Source organism: Cervus elaphus, chromosome 14 (genome assembly GCF_910594005.1).
Source record: "Cervus elaphus chromosome 14, mCerEla1.1, whole genome shotgun sequence".
NCBI lineage: Eukaryota > Metazoa > Chordata > Mammalia > Artiodactyla > Cervidae > Cervus > Cervus elaphus.
In genome coordinates, this window is record NC_057828.1 from 68,748,237 (window position 1) to 68,766,075 (window position 17,839).

Below are 17,839 nucleotides of genomic sequence, written 5' to 3' on the forward strand. Positions count from 1 at the left end.
TTTCATTTTTTATTATTATTACTTTTATGTTTTGCTTTAACTAGTGGTTAGTTCTATAATAAGAGAATGAACAGGGAATTATCAGAACATTTAGCACAGCAACTATCCCTATAAGTGGTTCAGAGAAAGCTTCAGAGCAGGTGATTCTTGAGTTCATTTTGAAAGATGAATACATTAAAAGTAACTCTTAAGCTTTTTAGGAATTAAACACTTGGATCAGATGTATTGTGACCAAAAATAAGACTTGTATATTGTTTTTGCTTTATCAGGTATTTGTTGAATTAGAAGGAAATAGTTATTTAGTTATTTAGAAGCAAAATACATTCCAAATTATGGAATAGGGTAAAAACATAAACATTTTAATAGAAAAATTAAGTGCTTTTACATAAACATTCTATTAGTTTAGAATTATCTTCACTTTTGCATTTACTCATTCATTCATTTATTTATTCAAAAATATTGGAAGTGTAATTTTACCAGTTGTACATCTGAGTCCAGGCCTGCCAGTTACAGCTTCAGTTCAGTTCAGTCACTCAGTCATGTCCGACTCTCTGCAACCCCATGGACTGCAGCAAGCCAGGCTTCCTTGTCCATCACCAGCTCCTGGAGTTTGCTAAAATTTATGTCCATCGAGTAGGTGATGCCATACAGCCATCTCATCCTCTGTTGTCCCCTTGTCTTCCTGCCTTCAATCTTTCCTAGGTTGAGGGTCTTTTCTCAGGAGTCAGTTCTTCACATCAGGTGGCCAAAGTATTGAAGTTTCAGCTTCAACATCAGTCCTTCCAGTGAATATTCAGAACTGATTTCCTTTAGGATGGACTGATTGGATCTCCTTGCAGTCCAAGGGACTCTCAAGAGTCTTCTCCAACACCGCAGTTCAAAAGCATCAATTCTTCGGCGCTCAGCTTTCTTTATGGTCCAACTCTCACATCCATACATGACCACTGGAAAAACCATAGCCTTGACTAGACGGACCTTTGTTGACAAAGTAATGTCTCTGCTTTTGAATATGCTGTCTAGGTTGGTCATAGCTTTTCTTCCAAGGAGCAAGCATCTTTTAATTTCATGGCTGCAGTCACCATCTGCAGTGATTTTTGAACCCCCCAAAATAAAGTCTGTCACTGTTTCCACTGTCTCCCCATCTATTTGCCATGAAGTGATGGGACCAGGTGCCGTGATCTTCATGTTTCGAATGTTGAGTTTTAAGCCAGCTTTTTCACTCTCCTCTTCCACTTTCATCAAGAGGCTCTTTAGTTCTTCACTTTCTGCCATAAGGGTGGTGTCTTCTGTGTATCTGAGGTTATTGATATCTTCCCGGCAATCTTGAAGCACACTTACAGCTGTTCCCTTTGAACCCCAGGTTCTCTTGGGGTTGATATTACAATTTACTAAAAATGTTAGGGAAAATATATTCTGAACAGAAAGAGATATATAAATGTAAGGTGATACTTACTAGAATTATTATAAAATTTTTAAATAATGTACCTTCTGAATTATAATGAAAGTCAATAATATTAAAGTATGAGATTAATGCTATATAGCATGAATATATTTTCCTAATTATTTGAAATTAGGGTTTCCATGGAAAATCATAAAAAGTAGAGCTCACGTGTTCAAATTTAGAGATTGAAATCAATGATTGTACATTTACGATTGTTAAACTTGTTATAAGTATCTAGCTTTATTCTCTAAGTATTTTATGTTATTTGCTTATTTAATTATTTCTATTCTATAATATAGTTGCCAAGTAGTTGCTATGTTTAAAATACATATTTTGCCAAGTAAGTATTTTACAATAACTTGAGGGATGAAGAACAATTTGTCAAAATGACTCACTTAAGGTGAGGAATAACTGGCTTTAAAATTTCTTAAATGTATTAGTCATCTCCTAGTAGATATTAACTTAATAATTCATATGTACTTTATTCACAGTATCAGCTAAAAATTTAAAGACACACCTTTAAAATCTGGTGCAACCCATCTTTGCTAATTCTGTCTTGGTATCAGAGGTGAAATTAATTTTTGTTGTTTGGTTAAACATTGATAGTAAAGGAAAACAAGTAATTGTGAAGATGTATTTTCATGGCTAAATCACTGACTAATGAAACCTCATTAACTTAGGAGTCAGGGATCTGGAAGATGAAAGACGATAGCTAAGAGTTTAAGTTCTAATGTTTCATTTTAACTTTCTTCTAAATAGTCCTACCTGTCAGCAGCTCGGAGTGAAATTTAATATATCTACAACTTAGCATGTATTCATCATGCCCTTATTTTCTCTTTTGTTGACAGTTGCTTAAGAAAGATTGCTTTCGTACATGAATAATTTGAATTTGCCTGCAGTTAAAATTACCTGGTTTTAAGAAATGATCTAATTTCCTTTTGAATCACATGTTGTTTGCATTTAAAGTTCAGCTAACACTAAGGTGTTGGTAAAACTACAGTGCCTGAGATTTTAATTAAATTCTATATGCCCTCATAGGGACTTCCCTGGTGGTCCAGTGGTTAAGACTTCATGCTTCCATTGCTGGGGACATGAGTTCAGTCACTGGTCAGGGAACTAAGATTCTGCATGCTGCATAGTACGGCCAAAAAATATAAAGTAAACGTGTATTTAAAAAACCATTCTACATGCCCACACCCAAAACAGACACAAATTGTTATGATAAGGATTTATTCATTCTTGAAAAATGCTCTTTAGTAAAACTATCTCAAATTTGTATCAAATCAATATAATTTTGTATGATAGATTTTAAAATGAAAATAGAGCAATGGAATGTCTTTTTTTAAAGAGATGTAAATTGTTTATACAAAGGATTTGACTCCTTTGAGCATTATGTTCACATATAACTATTCAGCATTAAAGGTGTAAGTAATGTCATGAAAAATAAAGCCATTTTTGTGCTCTTTATAAATACCGAAGTGAAAAAGTAAAAAAATGTCTCTAGCATATAAGTGAAATAAGCGCACTTCATACTTCATCCATTATTTGTGTTTGTATTGGAACTAAAGATTTTAATGGCCTAAAGAAAAGCTTTTAAGCAATGATATTTGCTAATAGAAAAGCCAAAGGTGTGTATGTGTTTTTAAAATAAATAAAATTGTACTTACATTCAACTTTTAGACTTATGGATGCAGTTAGGGAAGGTTTTAAGCTAGTGAGCTAATGTAGTCTAGAAGTAAAGTGTTACAGCGAAAACTGGGAGCTATAGAAATATAGAAGACTGAATAATTCTGGAGACAGTTCATAAGAACAATTTGTTGGTCTTTGTGACTGATCTGATATGGGAGTAGAACAAAAGAGAAAAATGTTTTGTGTTCGTTTTTAAAGTACTTTAGTCATATGCTCAAAGAGGAAAAAAAGAGTGGTTGTACCCTTGATTCTAATGAGGTGTAGCTACTGAGGATTATTTCTCAACTTGACAAACTTTTCTTCATGAGAAATTGATGAGAAGCAAGCAATTTTTTAAATCCATTTTTTTAAATCCAATTTTTAAAAAAATCTAATTTTTAAAATCCATAATATTATTATTATTTCAATAATTTTATGTGTCATCCTTGTAAGCACATTCTCATGGATGTGCACACAGTATTAGTTCAGGTCTGTTGCTCAGTCGTGTCCGACTCTTTGCGACCTCATGAACTGCAGCACGCCAGGCCTCCCTGTCCATCACCAACTCCCAGAGTCCACCCAAACCCATGTCCATTGAGTTGGTGATGCCATCCAACCATCTCATCCTCTGTCGTCCCCTTCTCCTCCTGCCCTGAATCTTTCCCAGCATCAGGGTCTTTTCCAATGAGTCAGCTCTTCGCATCAGGTGGCCAAAGTATTGGAGTTTCAGCTTCAACATCAGTCCTTCCAGTGAACACCCAGGACTGATTTCCTTTAGGATGGACTCGTTGGATCTCCTTGCAGTCCAAGGGACTCTCTAGAGTCTTCTCCAACACCACAGTTCAAAAGCATCAATTCTTTGGTGCTCAGCTTTCTTTATAGTCCAACTCTCACATCCATACATGACCACTGGAAAAACCATAGCCTTGACTAGACAGACCTTTGTTGGCAAAGTAATGTCTCTGCTTTTTAATATGCTGTCTAGGTTGGTCATAACTTTCATTCCAAGGAGTAAGCGTCTTTTAATTTCATGATTACAGTCACCATCTGCAGTGATTTTGGAGCCCAGAAAAATAAAGTCAGTCACTTTTTTCCACTGTTTCCCCATCTATTTGCCACGAAGTGATGGGACCAGATGCCATGATCTTAGTTTTCTGAGTGTTGAGCTTTAAGCCAACTTTTTCACTCTCCTCTTTCACTTTCATCAAGAGGCTCTTTAGTTACTCTTCACTTTCTGCCATAAGGGTGGTGTCATCTGCATATCTGAGGTTATTGATATTTCTCCCAGAAATCTTGATTCCAGTTTGTGCTTCTTCCAGCCCAGCATTTCTGTGATGTACTCTGCATATAAGCACACAGTATATTAGGATACAGAAATGTCTATGAAAGATATTTCAAACCCAAGCAATAAGATATTTTATTTTGAATTTAAACAGTATTTATTGTTTCTCACTCTGCTTTTCTCTTCTCTTTGTAAATATTAATAACGAGATCAATATGAAGTGCAGTTGATCCTTGAGCAACATGGGGATTTAAGGGCACTGACCCTCCCACAGTCAAAAATCGCATATAGCTTCACAGTATGGGCAGTACCGTGAGCTTCCCAGGTGGCGCTAGTGGTAAAGAACCCGCTTGCCAGTACAGGCAGACTTAAGAGACATGGGTTTGATACCTAGGTTGGGAAGATCCCCTTGAGAAGAGGATGGCAACCCACTCCAGTGTTCTTACCTGGAGAAAGAGTCCCACGGACAGAGGAACCTGGTGGGCTATGGTTCATGAGGTCACAAAGAGTCAGACATGTCTGAAGCAACTTAGCACACGTGGCAGTACTGCATCCATGGATTCAACTGACCATGGATCATATAATATATATTTAGTGGGAAAAAAAAAGTTACATGTAATTAAATGGATCCTTGCAGTTCAGACCGTGTTGTTTAAGGATCAACTGCAATTGCTTTCTCTAGAACAGCACCCTGCTATCACCTCTTGAGGCAAAAGAGAGAGAATGCGCTAGGATCCACTTATGCTTCAACCAGAGTAATTCTGCTTTCATCTATTTTACATACTGGGATTTCCTGTCCGATTTTTCAGCACTAGTTTAAAAAAAACCATTTGTCTGTGTGGTCCCTAAGAATGTTTTCAGTTCAAAGACTTTTAGTCAGTTTTAAATAAATTCGCTAGGCTAGCCCTCACAAATTATTGTCAGCATAATGAAGTAGGAAGAAAACTTGTACTTGAATCCTCATTCTGTTGCTTATGATGCTCAAATATTCACTTAATGTCCCAGATTTTATTTTTCAGCTAATAAAAAAAATAAAATAATGTACATACTTTGCTTAACATTGAGTTGTTTTAAGGTCAAACTTATGATCACATTTTGCTTATATATTACGAATTTCAGGTGATCTAATGTTTTCTGTAAATGTTTTAGGTATGTGAGGTCTGTCCTATGGACTGTAGTTTGGCCCATGGGTTAGTTTGCCATTCATTGCTTTTGTATTAATATATGATTGCTTAGAATGATTAATTGCCAGAACCATCAATAAGTACATTATTAATTAACCTAGACAGCATATTAAAAAGCAGAGACATTACTTTGCCGACAAAGTTGTCTAGTTAAGGCTGTGGTTTTTCCAATGGTCATGTATGAATGTGAGAGTTGGACTGTAAAGAAAGCTGAGTGCCGAAGAATTCATGCTTTTGAACTGTGGTGTTGGAGAAGACTCTTGAGAATCCCTTGGACTGCAAGGAGATCCAACGAGTCCATCCTAAAGGAAATCAGTCCTGAGTGTTCATTGGAAGGACTGATGCTGAAGCTGAAACTCCAATACTTTGCCCACCTCATGCGAAGAGTTGACTCATTGGAAAAGACCCTGATGCTGGGAGGGATTGGGGGCAGGAGGAGAAGGGGATGACAGAGGATGAGATGACTGGATGGCATGACCAACTTTATGGACTTGAGTTTAAACGCCGGGAGTTGGTGATGGACAAGGAGGCCTGGCATGCTGCGATTCATGGGGTTGCAAAGAGTCGGACACAACTAAGCGACTGAACTGAAGAGAGAAGGTTACCCTGTCTGTGTAGTTTGATTTTTAGTATCAGTTTATCTCTACTATCATATGGTAATCAGATTATAGTTTGTGGACATCATTCAGAACTAGCTCTGTGGCTCTTTGATATCAATCAGTTATAAAAGTACACAAAGTATTTGAAAAAGTATATCAGTCTGACATATAGTCCAAGAAATTTAGTTCACCTACACTTAATAAAGAGCAAATTGTTATTTTAAAGTCAAGTTGAAAAAAATAAATTTTTTAAAAAGTCAAGCTGAAGGAAAATGGAGCTCATTGTGTGTTTTTTATAGTGTTCTTTAAAGGTTATTTTAAAATGATAATTATTCCCGTCTTACTTAGTATTTATTATCTTCTTGCAGCCTGTATAAGTTCCTCTATAGATACTGAAGCTTCATTGGAAAACACAGATGATGAACAACCAAAACATCCAATTAAAACTACAATAGTGTTGAAAATTCAGCAAAACATAGGTATTACATTTCTTCTATAACATTGAAAAGATGATATTTTGGATTTGCGTTTTCTTGTTACTTTAAATTATTTTCATTTTGTTTTCTTAAAAGAGCTAGATTAAGCTAGTATTTATTGAGTACTATGCAAAGTGGTGGAAAGATTTATAAATAAAGCATTGTCCCAAGTGCTCTCAAAAATGGCACTTCCTATTAAATGTTTTGGTGTTTTTAGAAGAAAATCATGTTGAGATTGGGGGATCAGCAAGTATAGTAGCACCAATGTTTTCCACATTGGTGTTTCTAGGATTGCTATTATGAAAGATTTTGATAGATATTCTATGAAAAGAATCAAATTCAAATCTAAAAATTCCTATGCAGTTTAATTTTAAAGTTTCCAAGAAGTGTGGTGGTCACTTTACCATTTTTCAGACTTATTGATAGAAGAACATATGACCTGTTGCTTAGTTAGTTAAGACTTTCGGCTGACTGAGAGTTAGAAGCGAGAAACTTCAGTTATTTTTCATGTCACTTAACTCACTAGGTAAACTTAATTACCTAAATTTTTTGTACCTGTGTGTGTGTGTGTGTATCTAGACTACTATGGTCAGTTTTGTTTTTGTTTTTTTAACTTAAAATGCTCAGGGAAAAAATTATAAATAAAAGTTGCCAACATAAGCTTAATAATTTTAGATTTTAGTTTCTGTGGTTTTTGATATCTATATAAATGACTTTGCATTGTGATGTCTCTTTGGTTTAAGCTAAGTTGCATGAGATGGCATGGCTGAAATGTCAATATAAATATTTATAGAAGCCTTTTAAAGTATGTGTTCGTTTGTCTCTTAGATTGTCTCTTAGATGTGTATGAGTGCACTTGTGTATAAGAAAAGACACTTTAAAAAAAAGAAAAGACACTTTTATTTTAAGGTGTTACAAGTAGATAGATTACCAGTCCAACCTTTGTAAAATATATTTTGAACTATTGCTATATTTTTCTCTAAGATTTTGCTGGCTTTCAATGTCTATATATGTGTATGTATATGTATTTGTGTTTGTGTATTGTTATTGTTGTTTAGCCCCATCAGTTACTTGCATTTCAAAGCCTAGGAGCAATTAAACCTTTCTTTTGCTCATTCCATTTCCATTTGTTTTGTGTTTGTTTCACTTTTAGGTGTGATTGCAGCGTTTGCAGTTGCAGCCCTTGCTGCGGGTATCTCCTTTCACTACTTCAGTGATTAGGTTGAGGCACAGAGAGCTTCCTGATCATCCAGAGAACAGTGACCAACAATTATGAATCATAAAGATGCAAACAAGCCATCTGCATTTAAGACAACAGCAGCCAGATCTGCTGCCAGAGTCCTGTTAGATGTGTTTCTGACTAAAATGAAATCACCAGCTGCCTTGTTTAGCCTTGCTTCTATAAATTATAGGTGGCTCAGGCTTCCAAGAATAAAGTTATGCATCTAGATGTAAGTTGTATATAACAAATCGTTATTGTCTGTTTTTTAAAATGTTCCGAACAATTGTTTATTTTCATAGATTTTAGTCCTGTTGACCTGAACTACATGTTGATCAGGACACTGAAAATCTGAATAGTCAGGGCTGTCTGAGTATCTTGGTAATAGAATAATAAGAGAAATTTCTACAAGGTGGGGCAACAACTTGTTGGATAAGTTCGTACTTTGTACAGTCAGTTCCAAAATACTGATTGAGTTCTGATTGAGAGGTAGGAAACCTCTCCATACCTCTTTGAATCAGCAAGGATTGTCATAAATCATGAGCTTTCTCAGGTTATCTCAGGTATATCAGGTTAGTATATCATATATTAAATAAGACTCTTGCTTCCAGTAGTACTTTGGTACTGCAGAACAGCTAGATCTTGAATAAAATCTCCTTTAATAGGCTCAAAGAAGGTAGGGGAAATCTCTAAGAACCATACCTCTATTTTCTGTTTCCTGACAAAATGAACACATTTTGATCTGTAAATTGTGACAACTCCGTTAGGCCTAAGTTTGGCAGTGGTTGCCTGGATGACAAATACTAGTTGCAGCTTTGCTATATGCTGTTCTCCTCAGACCAGAAACAAGGAGATAAATCTGAATCTGAGATGCCCCATCCAGGACAGCTGAAGTCGGCCTCAGTTTGCAGTACCCTATAGTTCCTGGTAGAAACAAGATCTAGGCCCAAGATTCCCATAGATTAAGATAAAACGATACTATTTCATGATTGGAGATCAGCAGGTACAATTGGAAACTGCCTATTAATAGCATGAGGAAGAACCCATAGAAATAAACTTTGGACTCACTTTTCCACAGTCTCGTCATCAACGCACATAAAGGATGGAACCACAGGCAGATCTGAAAAAGAAATGAAACTGCTAGATAAAAAATATATTACTTGCAATTAAAAATTAAAAAACAGACATGTTGAATATGATATTAACTCAGCTGAATAGTCAATAAATAAACTGGAAGCTAGATACAAAGAAATTACCCAGTGTGCAGCAAGGAGAAGAAGGTGCTAGAAAATAAATATTAAGGAGAAGGTAAGAGATATGGAAGGAAGAATTTTGAAGGCTAGAAGTACCAGCAGGAGAGAATAGAGAGGATGAAGTGGCAATATTTGAAGAAGTAACAATTTTCCACATTGGTTGGAAAAACACAAATTCATAAATTCAGGAAGCACAATATATCCTAAGTATATATAGATGAAATCTAAGCCTAAACTCAATGTATTATAACTGTGAGATACCAAACAAAAGATTCTTAAAGCAGTCAAAGTGAGGAAAAGATCATCAGTAAAGGCAAGACAGAACTTTAGAAGGCTTATCGATAGCAACAGGGACTCTGAAGATGGTAGAATAGTGGCTGCAAAATTCTGAGAAAAAAAATTATCAACTTGGAATTTGTATGAAGCAAAACTGAAATAAAGCTACCTTCAAATAAAAAACAGATTTTACCATCAGTGGAATTTCATTAAGGAAATTGCAAAAGGATGATCTTCAAGAAGAAAAATGATTTCAAAAGGACAGTCGGAAATTGAAAACTAGTAAGCAAATAAATGAAAAACATGTAAATCAAAAGTGTTTTTTTGTATAAAACAATTGTGATGAAAGAAGTGTTTATAAGAAGCAAAATTGTAATTAAATAAAAACATTTTATGCAATATTAATGTGGACTTTTAAAATAGGATATAATTGAAAAACTGAATAATAACTTATAAGATGGGAGGGGAGTGATTAGAGTTCAAGTGTTCTGAAGTGTTTTCTTATTCAAAAAATGGGTTAAGATACTATTTAACTTTGAAATTATGTTAGATATGTATCATAAAATGTATAACTGTTAAAACAATAGATATGAAATGAACAACAGTTCCAAAGAAAAATTTTAAAATATGGAATAGGAAGATTACAACTCAATACAAAAAGGAAAGAAATTAGGGGTGAGGGACAAAATTAGTAAGATAATAATAGTAACAAGTCAAATAATGAAAATAACTATGAATAGGCTAAACCCAGTTAAAAACATTGATTCCGTTTTTTGAAAATCTGGTATAGGCTGGATTTTTTAAAGGATGAAAAAGATGGGCAAATAGCAAAAGAAAATGTATGTAGCTTCGGTGCTATCAAATCAAAATTAGACTTTATGATAGTATTATTAAAGATGGAGAAGACCTCTAAATAATGGTAAGAGGATAAATTCATTAGAAATATATATATAATTTTAAATTTCTTTATGCTTAATAAAATGGCCTCAAAATGTGTAATGCATGCGTACTAAGTCACTTCAGTCATGTCCAACTTTTTGCTACCTTGGGCGGTGGCCCACCAGTCTCCTCTGTCCTTGGGATCCTCCAGGCAAGAATACTGGAGCGTGTTACCTCCTCCAGCGGATCTCCTGACCCAGAGATCAAACCCACATCTCTTACGTCTCCTGCATTGGCAGGCGGGTTCTTTACCACTAGTGCTACCTGGGAAGCCCAGGGCTAAAGCAGCAAATGGAGCAACAGTCAGAAATTGTAACAGCTCTCAGTTACTAACATGTCAGACCCAAAAATGAAAATGCAGATTTTAACAATGCAGTTAACAGTATTGATTCGATGACCACGTCTAGAATGAGCAACAGAGAACATTCTTCGGAAGCATTGTGTTTTAGCAAGAATTGAGCATTATTAGGCATGAAGTAAGTTACAATAAATTTCATAAAGTTGGTATTAAATGAACAGAGATAAATTAGAAGTTGGTTATTTTAAAAACTAATAAAAGTTATTTTTTAATCATGGTTTTACAAGATTAAAAAAGCTTCATAGATGAAAGAAAAAAACATACTTAGAACCTAATTATGTGTTACATTTGGAAAAATTGGGTGATGCACCAGAAAGTGCACTTAGAGGAAAATGATTTTAAATGCTTAAAGGCAAAGTGTATAACTTAGGAAAAGATTGACAGAATAAACACAACATAAAGCAGGAAGACACAGGAAAAGGGAAGAAATCAATGAGTTAGAAAACATAGAATGACAATGTTGAAGTTGTTTTCATGACAAAACAAATTGGTGTATTTGAGTAAGAAGAAAACAAGTCTAAACAACATAAAGATTGAAAATGGGGTCTTAACCCATAGCAGAGATGAAAATGATAAGACTACCAGGAGCATTTCTAATGTATTTGAAAACTTAGACAAAATAGGCCAAGGTCTAGGAAAGTACCTTTCCCTTAAATTGGCTGAAGAAGAAATAGACAAGCTACATACTACTTACTCAATAGTATTGAATAGAAAATGCTTTTAAAATTTTTGGTAAAGAACATCCAAATGTTTTACTTCCCTTTCAAAGACTGTGCTATTCGAACATTTCATGCAAACTCAATAGATAATGAGGGAATACTCTTCGGCTCAATTTACAAGGCCTGTGTAGTTTTTATTGATACTTGAATCAGACATTTGGTAGGAGAAAAGAAAATTGCAGACTTACAGCACTTATTAACAGATCTGAAAGTCAAAAGCATTATTGATAAACTGAATTCAACATTATTTAAAAAGGATAATGCATCATGATGAAGTTGTATACATTAAAAACCAGGAACATGACAAGGATGCCTATTATCACATAATTTCTATTCATCATTGTCCTGTAAGAAAAAAAAATGAGCAAAAGAGAAATGGCATTTTAAGAGGGTGTGACTAAACATATGAAAAGATGTTTAATTTCAAGAGATCAACTAATTAAAAGGCCACAATGAATACTATTTTACATCCAATAGATGGAGAAATTAAGAAATACGACAGTACCGATGAAGAAGATGCACATCAGGAAGATTTCTAAAGGTGGAGTTGTAAACTGGTACACTTTGGAAAGCAATTGGGCATTATCTTGTATAATTAAGCATTCATGAATTCTAAAACCTAACCATTCTACTCCTGCATGTATACCTTAGATTCGTGCATATGTGCGTAAGAGTACATGTGTGGGAATGTTAAGGCAGCTCTGTTCTTAGCCACCACTGACAAGAAAGTAAGAAGTTGTAGGTTTTGTAATTTTATTTAGCAGTGAGAATGACCTGAGAATGATGGGATGATTAAATAAAGCAAGCCTTAGAAGCCTACATGCAGTTTTTATAAAGCTTAGAAACAAATCTAAGCTGTGTTATTTTGGAATACATATATTTGTGCAAAAGCTTTTTTTTTTTTTTTAAGTAAAAGAGCTCAACATTCAGAAAACAAAGATCATGGCATCTGGTTCCATCACTTCAAGGCAAATAGGTGGAGAAACAGTGGCAGACGACTTTTTTGGGCTCCAAAACCACTGCAGATGGTAACTGCAGCCATGAAATTAAAAGACGCTTACTCCTTGAGAGAAAACTTGTGACCGACCTAGACGGCATATTAAAAAGCAGAGATGTTACTTTGCCAACAAAGATCTGTCTAGTCAAGGCTATCGTTTTTCCAGTAGTCATGTATGGATGTGAGAGTTGGACTATAAAGAAAGCTGAGTGCCAAAGAATTGATGCTTTTGAACTGTGGTGTTGGAGAAGACTCTTGAGAGTCCCTTGGACTGCAAGGAGATCAAACCAGTCAATCCTAAAGGAAATCAGTCCTGAATATTCGTTGGAAGGACTGATGTTGAAGCTGAAACTCTAATACTTTGGACATCCAATACAAAGAGCTGACTCATTTGAAAAGACCCTGATGCTGGGAAAGGTTGAAGGTGGGAGGAAAAGGGGATGATAGAGAATGAGATGGTTGGATGGCATCACTGACTCAACGGATATGAGTTTGAGTAAACTCCGGGAGTTGGTGATGAACAGGGAGGACTGGTGTGCTGCAGTCCATGGGATTGCAAAGAGTCAGACACGACTGAGTGACTGAACTAAACTGAACTGAAAGCAGCATGTAGTAAGAATTCATGGTTACCATTTCAGAGTGAGAGTGAAGCAAAATAGAAAGGTGAGAAGGAACAAATGAACCAATTAGACAATATTGGTGATGTTTTAGTTCTTGGGTTGAAGTGAGCTTTTTTAATTGAAGTATAGTTGATTGATTAGTGTTGTATTAAATTCTGCTGTAAAGCAAAGTGACTCAGTCATACACATGTATACATTCTTTTTAAATATTTTTTTTCCATTATGGCTTATCCCAGGAGATTATATATAGTTTCCTGGGCTATACAGTAGGACCTTATTGTCTATCCATTCTAAGTGTAATAGTTTGCATCTACTAACTCCAAACTCCCAGTCCATCACTCACTCTCCCTTCCTCCCTTGGCAAACACATCTGTTCTCTGTGAGTCTGTTTCTGTTCTGTGAGTCTTGTTTCTGTCTGTAGTCTGTGCCATATTTTAGATTCCACATTTAAGTGATATTATATGGTATTTGTCTTTCTGAATGACTTCACTGAGTATGATCATCTCTAGTTGCATCCATTTTGCTGCAAATAGCATTATCTTTTTTATGGCTGAATAATACTGCATTGTATATAAGCACCACATCTTTATCCATTTATCTGTTGATGAACATTTAACTTGTTTCCATGTCTTGGCTATTGTGAATAGTGCTGCTATGAACATAGGGGTGAATGTATCTTTTTGAATTATTGTTTTGTCTGGGTATATGCCCAGGAGGGGATTGCTGGATCATATCGCAACTCTACTTTTAGTTTTTGAGGAACTTCCATACTGTTTTCCATAGTGGCTAAACCAACTTACATTCTCACCAACACTGTAGGAGCATTCCATTTTCTTCACACCCTCTGCAGCATTTGTTATTTGTAGACTTTTTAATGATGAGCATTCTGATTCGTGTGAGGTGGTACCTTATTGTAGTTTAGATTTGCATTTCTCTAATAATGATGTTGAACATCTTTTCATGTGCCTATTGGCCACCTCTATGTCTTCTTTGGAGAAATATCTGTTCAAGTCTTCTACCCTTTTTTTGATTGGGTTTGTTTGGTTTTTTGTTGAGTTGTGTGAGCTGTTTGCATATATTTGGAGATTAAGCCTTTCTTAGTCATATCATTTGCAATTATTTTCTCCCACTTCTGAAGTTGTCTTTTCATTTTTTTCTTTTTATGGTTTCCTTTGCTGTGCAAAAGCTTGTAAGTTTCATTAGGTCATATATATTTATTTTTTGAAATGAGTTTCTTGATCATTTTATTTCCTTAATGATGTTAACACATGTGTTGCTTTGATTGTTTATTACTAACAAACCATCCATAAACGTAATTGACTTGAAACAACAATCATTTAATTTTTCAAATAATTCTGAGTTGACAGGTATCAGTTGGCTGATTCTGCTCTATATGATGTCTAGAGCTACAATTTTCTGTGCATGGGATTTTCCAGGCAAAAATACTGGAGTGGGTGTCCATTTCCTTCTCCAAGGAACCTTCCTGACCTGGGGATCGAACATACATCTCCTGCATTGGCAGATACGTTCTTTACTATTGAGCCACCAGGGAAACCCCAGTACAGTTGTATAGTATTTGCTTTTATTTACTCACTAAGTTGTGTCTGACTCTTCTATGACCCCATGAACTGTAGCCTGCCAGGCTCCTGTTTTTTGGTACTTCCCAGGAGGCGCAGTGGTGAAGAATCTGTCTGCCAGTGCAGAAGATGCAAGAGATGTGGGGTTAATCCCTGAGCCGGGAAGATCCTCTGGAGTAGGAAATGGCAGCCTGCTCCAGTATTTTGGCTTGGAAAATTCCATGGACAGAGCAGCCTGGCAGGCGACAGTCCATGGTGTCACAGAGAGTCAGACACAACTGGGCATGTGCACGCACACACACACGCACACACACACACACACACACACACAGACACAACTTTCTAGGAGGCTGATCAGGCTTGAAACATCCAAAATAATTTACTCACATGATTGGCTATTGATGCTGGCTGTTTGCTAGGTACTCAACTCTCCCACCTCGATCCTCCATGCAGCTGTAGTTCTTCTGTCATGGTGACTGGACTTCTTCCTATCCTGATGGCTGGACTTCTTCCTATCATGATGGCTGGACTTCTTCCTACCATGATGGCTGGAATCCAAGCAGTAGCATCCGAAGTGAGAGTTCCAAGAGAAGTAGAAGCTGTAGGTTCTCTTGAGGTCTTGGCTCGGAAGTCTCAGAACATCACTTTCTCTACATTGTATTTCTCTATATTATATTGTTCAGAAAACTAATCTATAGGACAAGCCTGGATTAAAGGGGAAAAGGAAGAAGAAATTTTACCTCTCAATGGTTATGTATATGCAAGAAGAAAAAGGCTTGATGGCAGCCATCTTTGGAAATTAGTTACCATAATATACCCCTGGCTATAGCAGTTCATGTTCCTGACATGTGGAAAATGCATTCACCACTTCCTCAAACACCTTAAGGTCCTATTCCATAAGATGCAGGCTCAAGGCTCATAATTTTGTCTTCTAAATCAGTTTCAGGTATACATGAGCAACCATTGCTGCAGTTTCTCTCAATCTAAAGATGCATGATCTAAAGAACCAACTTTTCTGCCCCCTCTCATCCAGCATATAATGGAAAGACAGGCAGTTGACACTCTTGTTCAAAAAGAAGGGAAGTTGGAGGTACAATGCAGTGAATGCTCCATAGTAATTCTGAACTTCAGTTAGGCATATGTCTAATTCATCACGTTCTGTGAGCAGAGAATGTGTGTCAATTAGGACCTAATTCTTCTCCCTGAGAGTGATTTTCAAAATTGTGCCTCTATTCTGAGTCCTTTTTCATGAGACATAGCAAATGTTTGAAGCTGAGAAGCTTTCTCAACTTGCTCCCTATTCTTGAAGGTTTAAGGCTCAGAAGCCTCTTTATTTTGACCTGTCTCTCCCTTTAAGACTAAACTGATGTAATTCCTTTAAAGATATCTTTTATTTAATGTGAAGCAAATTATCCATTCCATTGGATAAAAGGCATGCCCACAAATCTCTTCAAGATGGACATCTCTCTGTCCTCTGAGCTGAGAGTCAGGGCACTGAAGGACAATACCCTTGAAAATCTTAGATACCCATTGTCTAGCTTAGAGGACTACAGTCTGATCATATGATTCTTAGAAGTCTTTTTGTTTGGCTAAGAGATCTATGAGTTACTGGCTTAAATATTTCCAAAGTCTTAAAGATTATTATAGCTCCATGTTTCACTAGCAATTCCCTGTCTTTGATCTTTGCCCACAGGGCATTTCCTTCTTGAGAAACTCTTGCTATCTGGACAAGTGTTCTGGGCCCTTTCTATTTTTTATAAACTTTTCTCCAAAACTGAACAGTTTCTTATTTAGTTCATCTCTCTCTTCTCATATTTGATCATGGCCAGTTATAAGAAATCAGTTGGCATTTTCAGTATTCCACCTGTAAATCTCTTCGGCAAGATCTACAAGTTTATTAGGTTACTTCTTCTCTTTTGCAATTTTCACAAGTTTATTCTACATTTCACATTATTGCAAGTGAAAGTGCTGTCCTTCACGATGAGGGTTGCCATTTAATGACAATTTCCACTAGCCACCAATGTTTCCTGAAGATTCTACAGCCTCCATTTCCTTCTGAGTTTCAAAGTTAAAGATACATGTTTAGTCTTTGGCCACTAGAAACCTTAATGATTTAGTGACTGAACAACAACAACAATAGCTGATTTCCAATGTCGTTTTAGATGTACAGCAAAGTGTTTCTGTTATACTTGTGTGTGTGTGTGTATATATATGAATATAAATACATATTCTTTTTAGGAAAATATTTTTTCACTCAATTTGTTTAGTTTGTTAAGGGGATCTTATGTTTACAGAACTGTAAAGAGAAACTTGATAATGGGGATGAAGGTACTTTAATCAGCTCAGATTCTATTTTAGTCAAATCCAATTTAGTTGTAGATATGCCAGATGCCTGCCCATGATTAAAATTCTGAATGTCAATAAGTTGCTGACTGCAATATCTACATCTACACAAAAATTATGTCATTTAAAAATATTTCTAAGAAAGATTTCTATGCTTTCAAGAAACGTACTACTTTTCTTGAAATACTACTAGTATTTTCTTGAATACTACTAGTATTATTAGTACTACTGATAATAATTTTCTAGATTTTAATTATAAATGAAATAATACCTAATGATAACGGAGAGTAGAGTTGTATCCCTGGATCTTTCAGTTAGGAAACAACAAAACCTCAGGAAGTCACTTAATTGCTTTGATCTTTAGATTGAAACAAATTCTAACAACGTTAAACTCTCTCATTATATATTGCTTTACAGTTTACAACAGAGGAGGAAATGGCAACCCACTCTATTATTCTTGCCTGGGAAATCTCATGGACAGGGGAGACTGATGGGCTATAATCCATAGGGTTGCGAAAAGTCGGACATGACTTAGGGACTAAGCCACCAACCACAGTTTACAGAGTATTTTCATTTTTACCATTTTCATTCCTTTATTATTTCATTTTTATCATATTTAAAAATATTTATTTGGCTGCGTTGGGTCTTAGTTGTGGCATGTGGGATTTTTCACAGTGGCTCATGGACTCTCTAGTTGTAGCATGGGGCTATAGTAGTTGCAGCACACATGGATTTCAGTAGTTGTGGCACGCAGGCTTAGCAACTTCGTGGCGTGTGGAATCTTACTTCCCGGACCAGGGATCAAACTCTCTTCCCCTGAATTGCATGGTGAATTCTTAACTTCTGGACTACAAGAGAAGTTCCTATCCTACTTTTTAAAAACAATTC

General features: G+C 35.8%; 1 protein-coding gene across 3 annotated transcripts in view; it reads left to right on the forward strand.

The window, feature by feature from the left end:
* ODR4 (odr-4 GPCR localization factor homolog) overlaps window positions 1-8,120 on the forward strand; it is a 36,906-nt gene extending 28,786 nt beyond the window's left edge. For 2 of the 3 annotated variants that reach the window (XM_043922817.1, XM_043922818.1), the window contains exons 13-14: window positions 6,543-6,653; window positions 7,804-8,120. In XM_043922817.1, the coding sequence (XP_043778752.1) occupies window positions 6,543-6,653; window positions 7,804-7,871 (179 nt within the window). In that variant the 3' untranslated portion in view covers window positions 7,872-8,120. Of the gene's footprint in view, window positions 1-6,542; window positions 6,656-7,803 lie in introns of those variants that run through there. The other variant, XM_043922819.1, reaches the window with a different exon arrangement.
* Window positions 8,121-17,839: the final 9,719 nt, after the last annotated feature.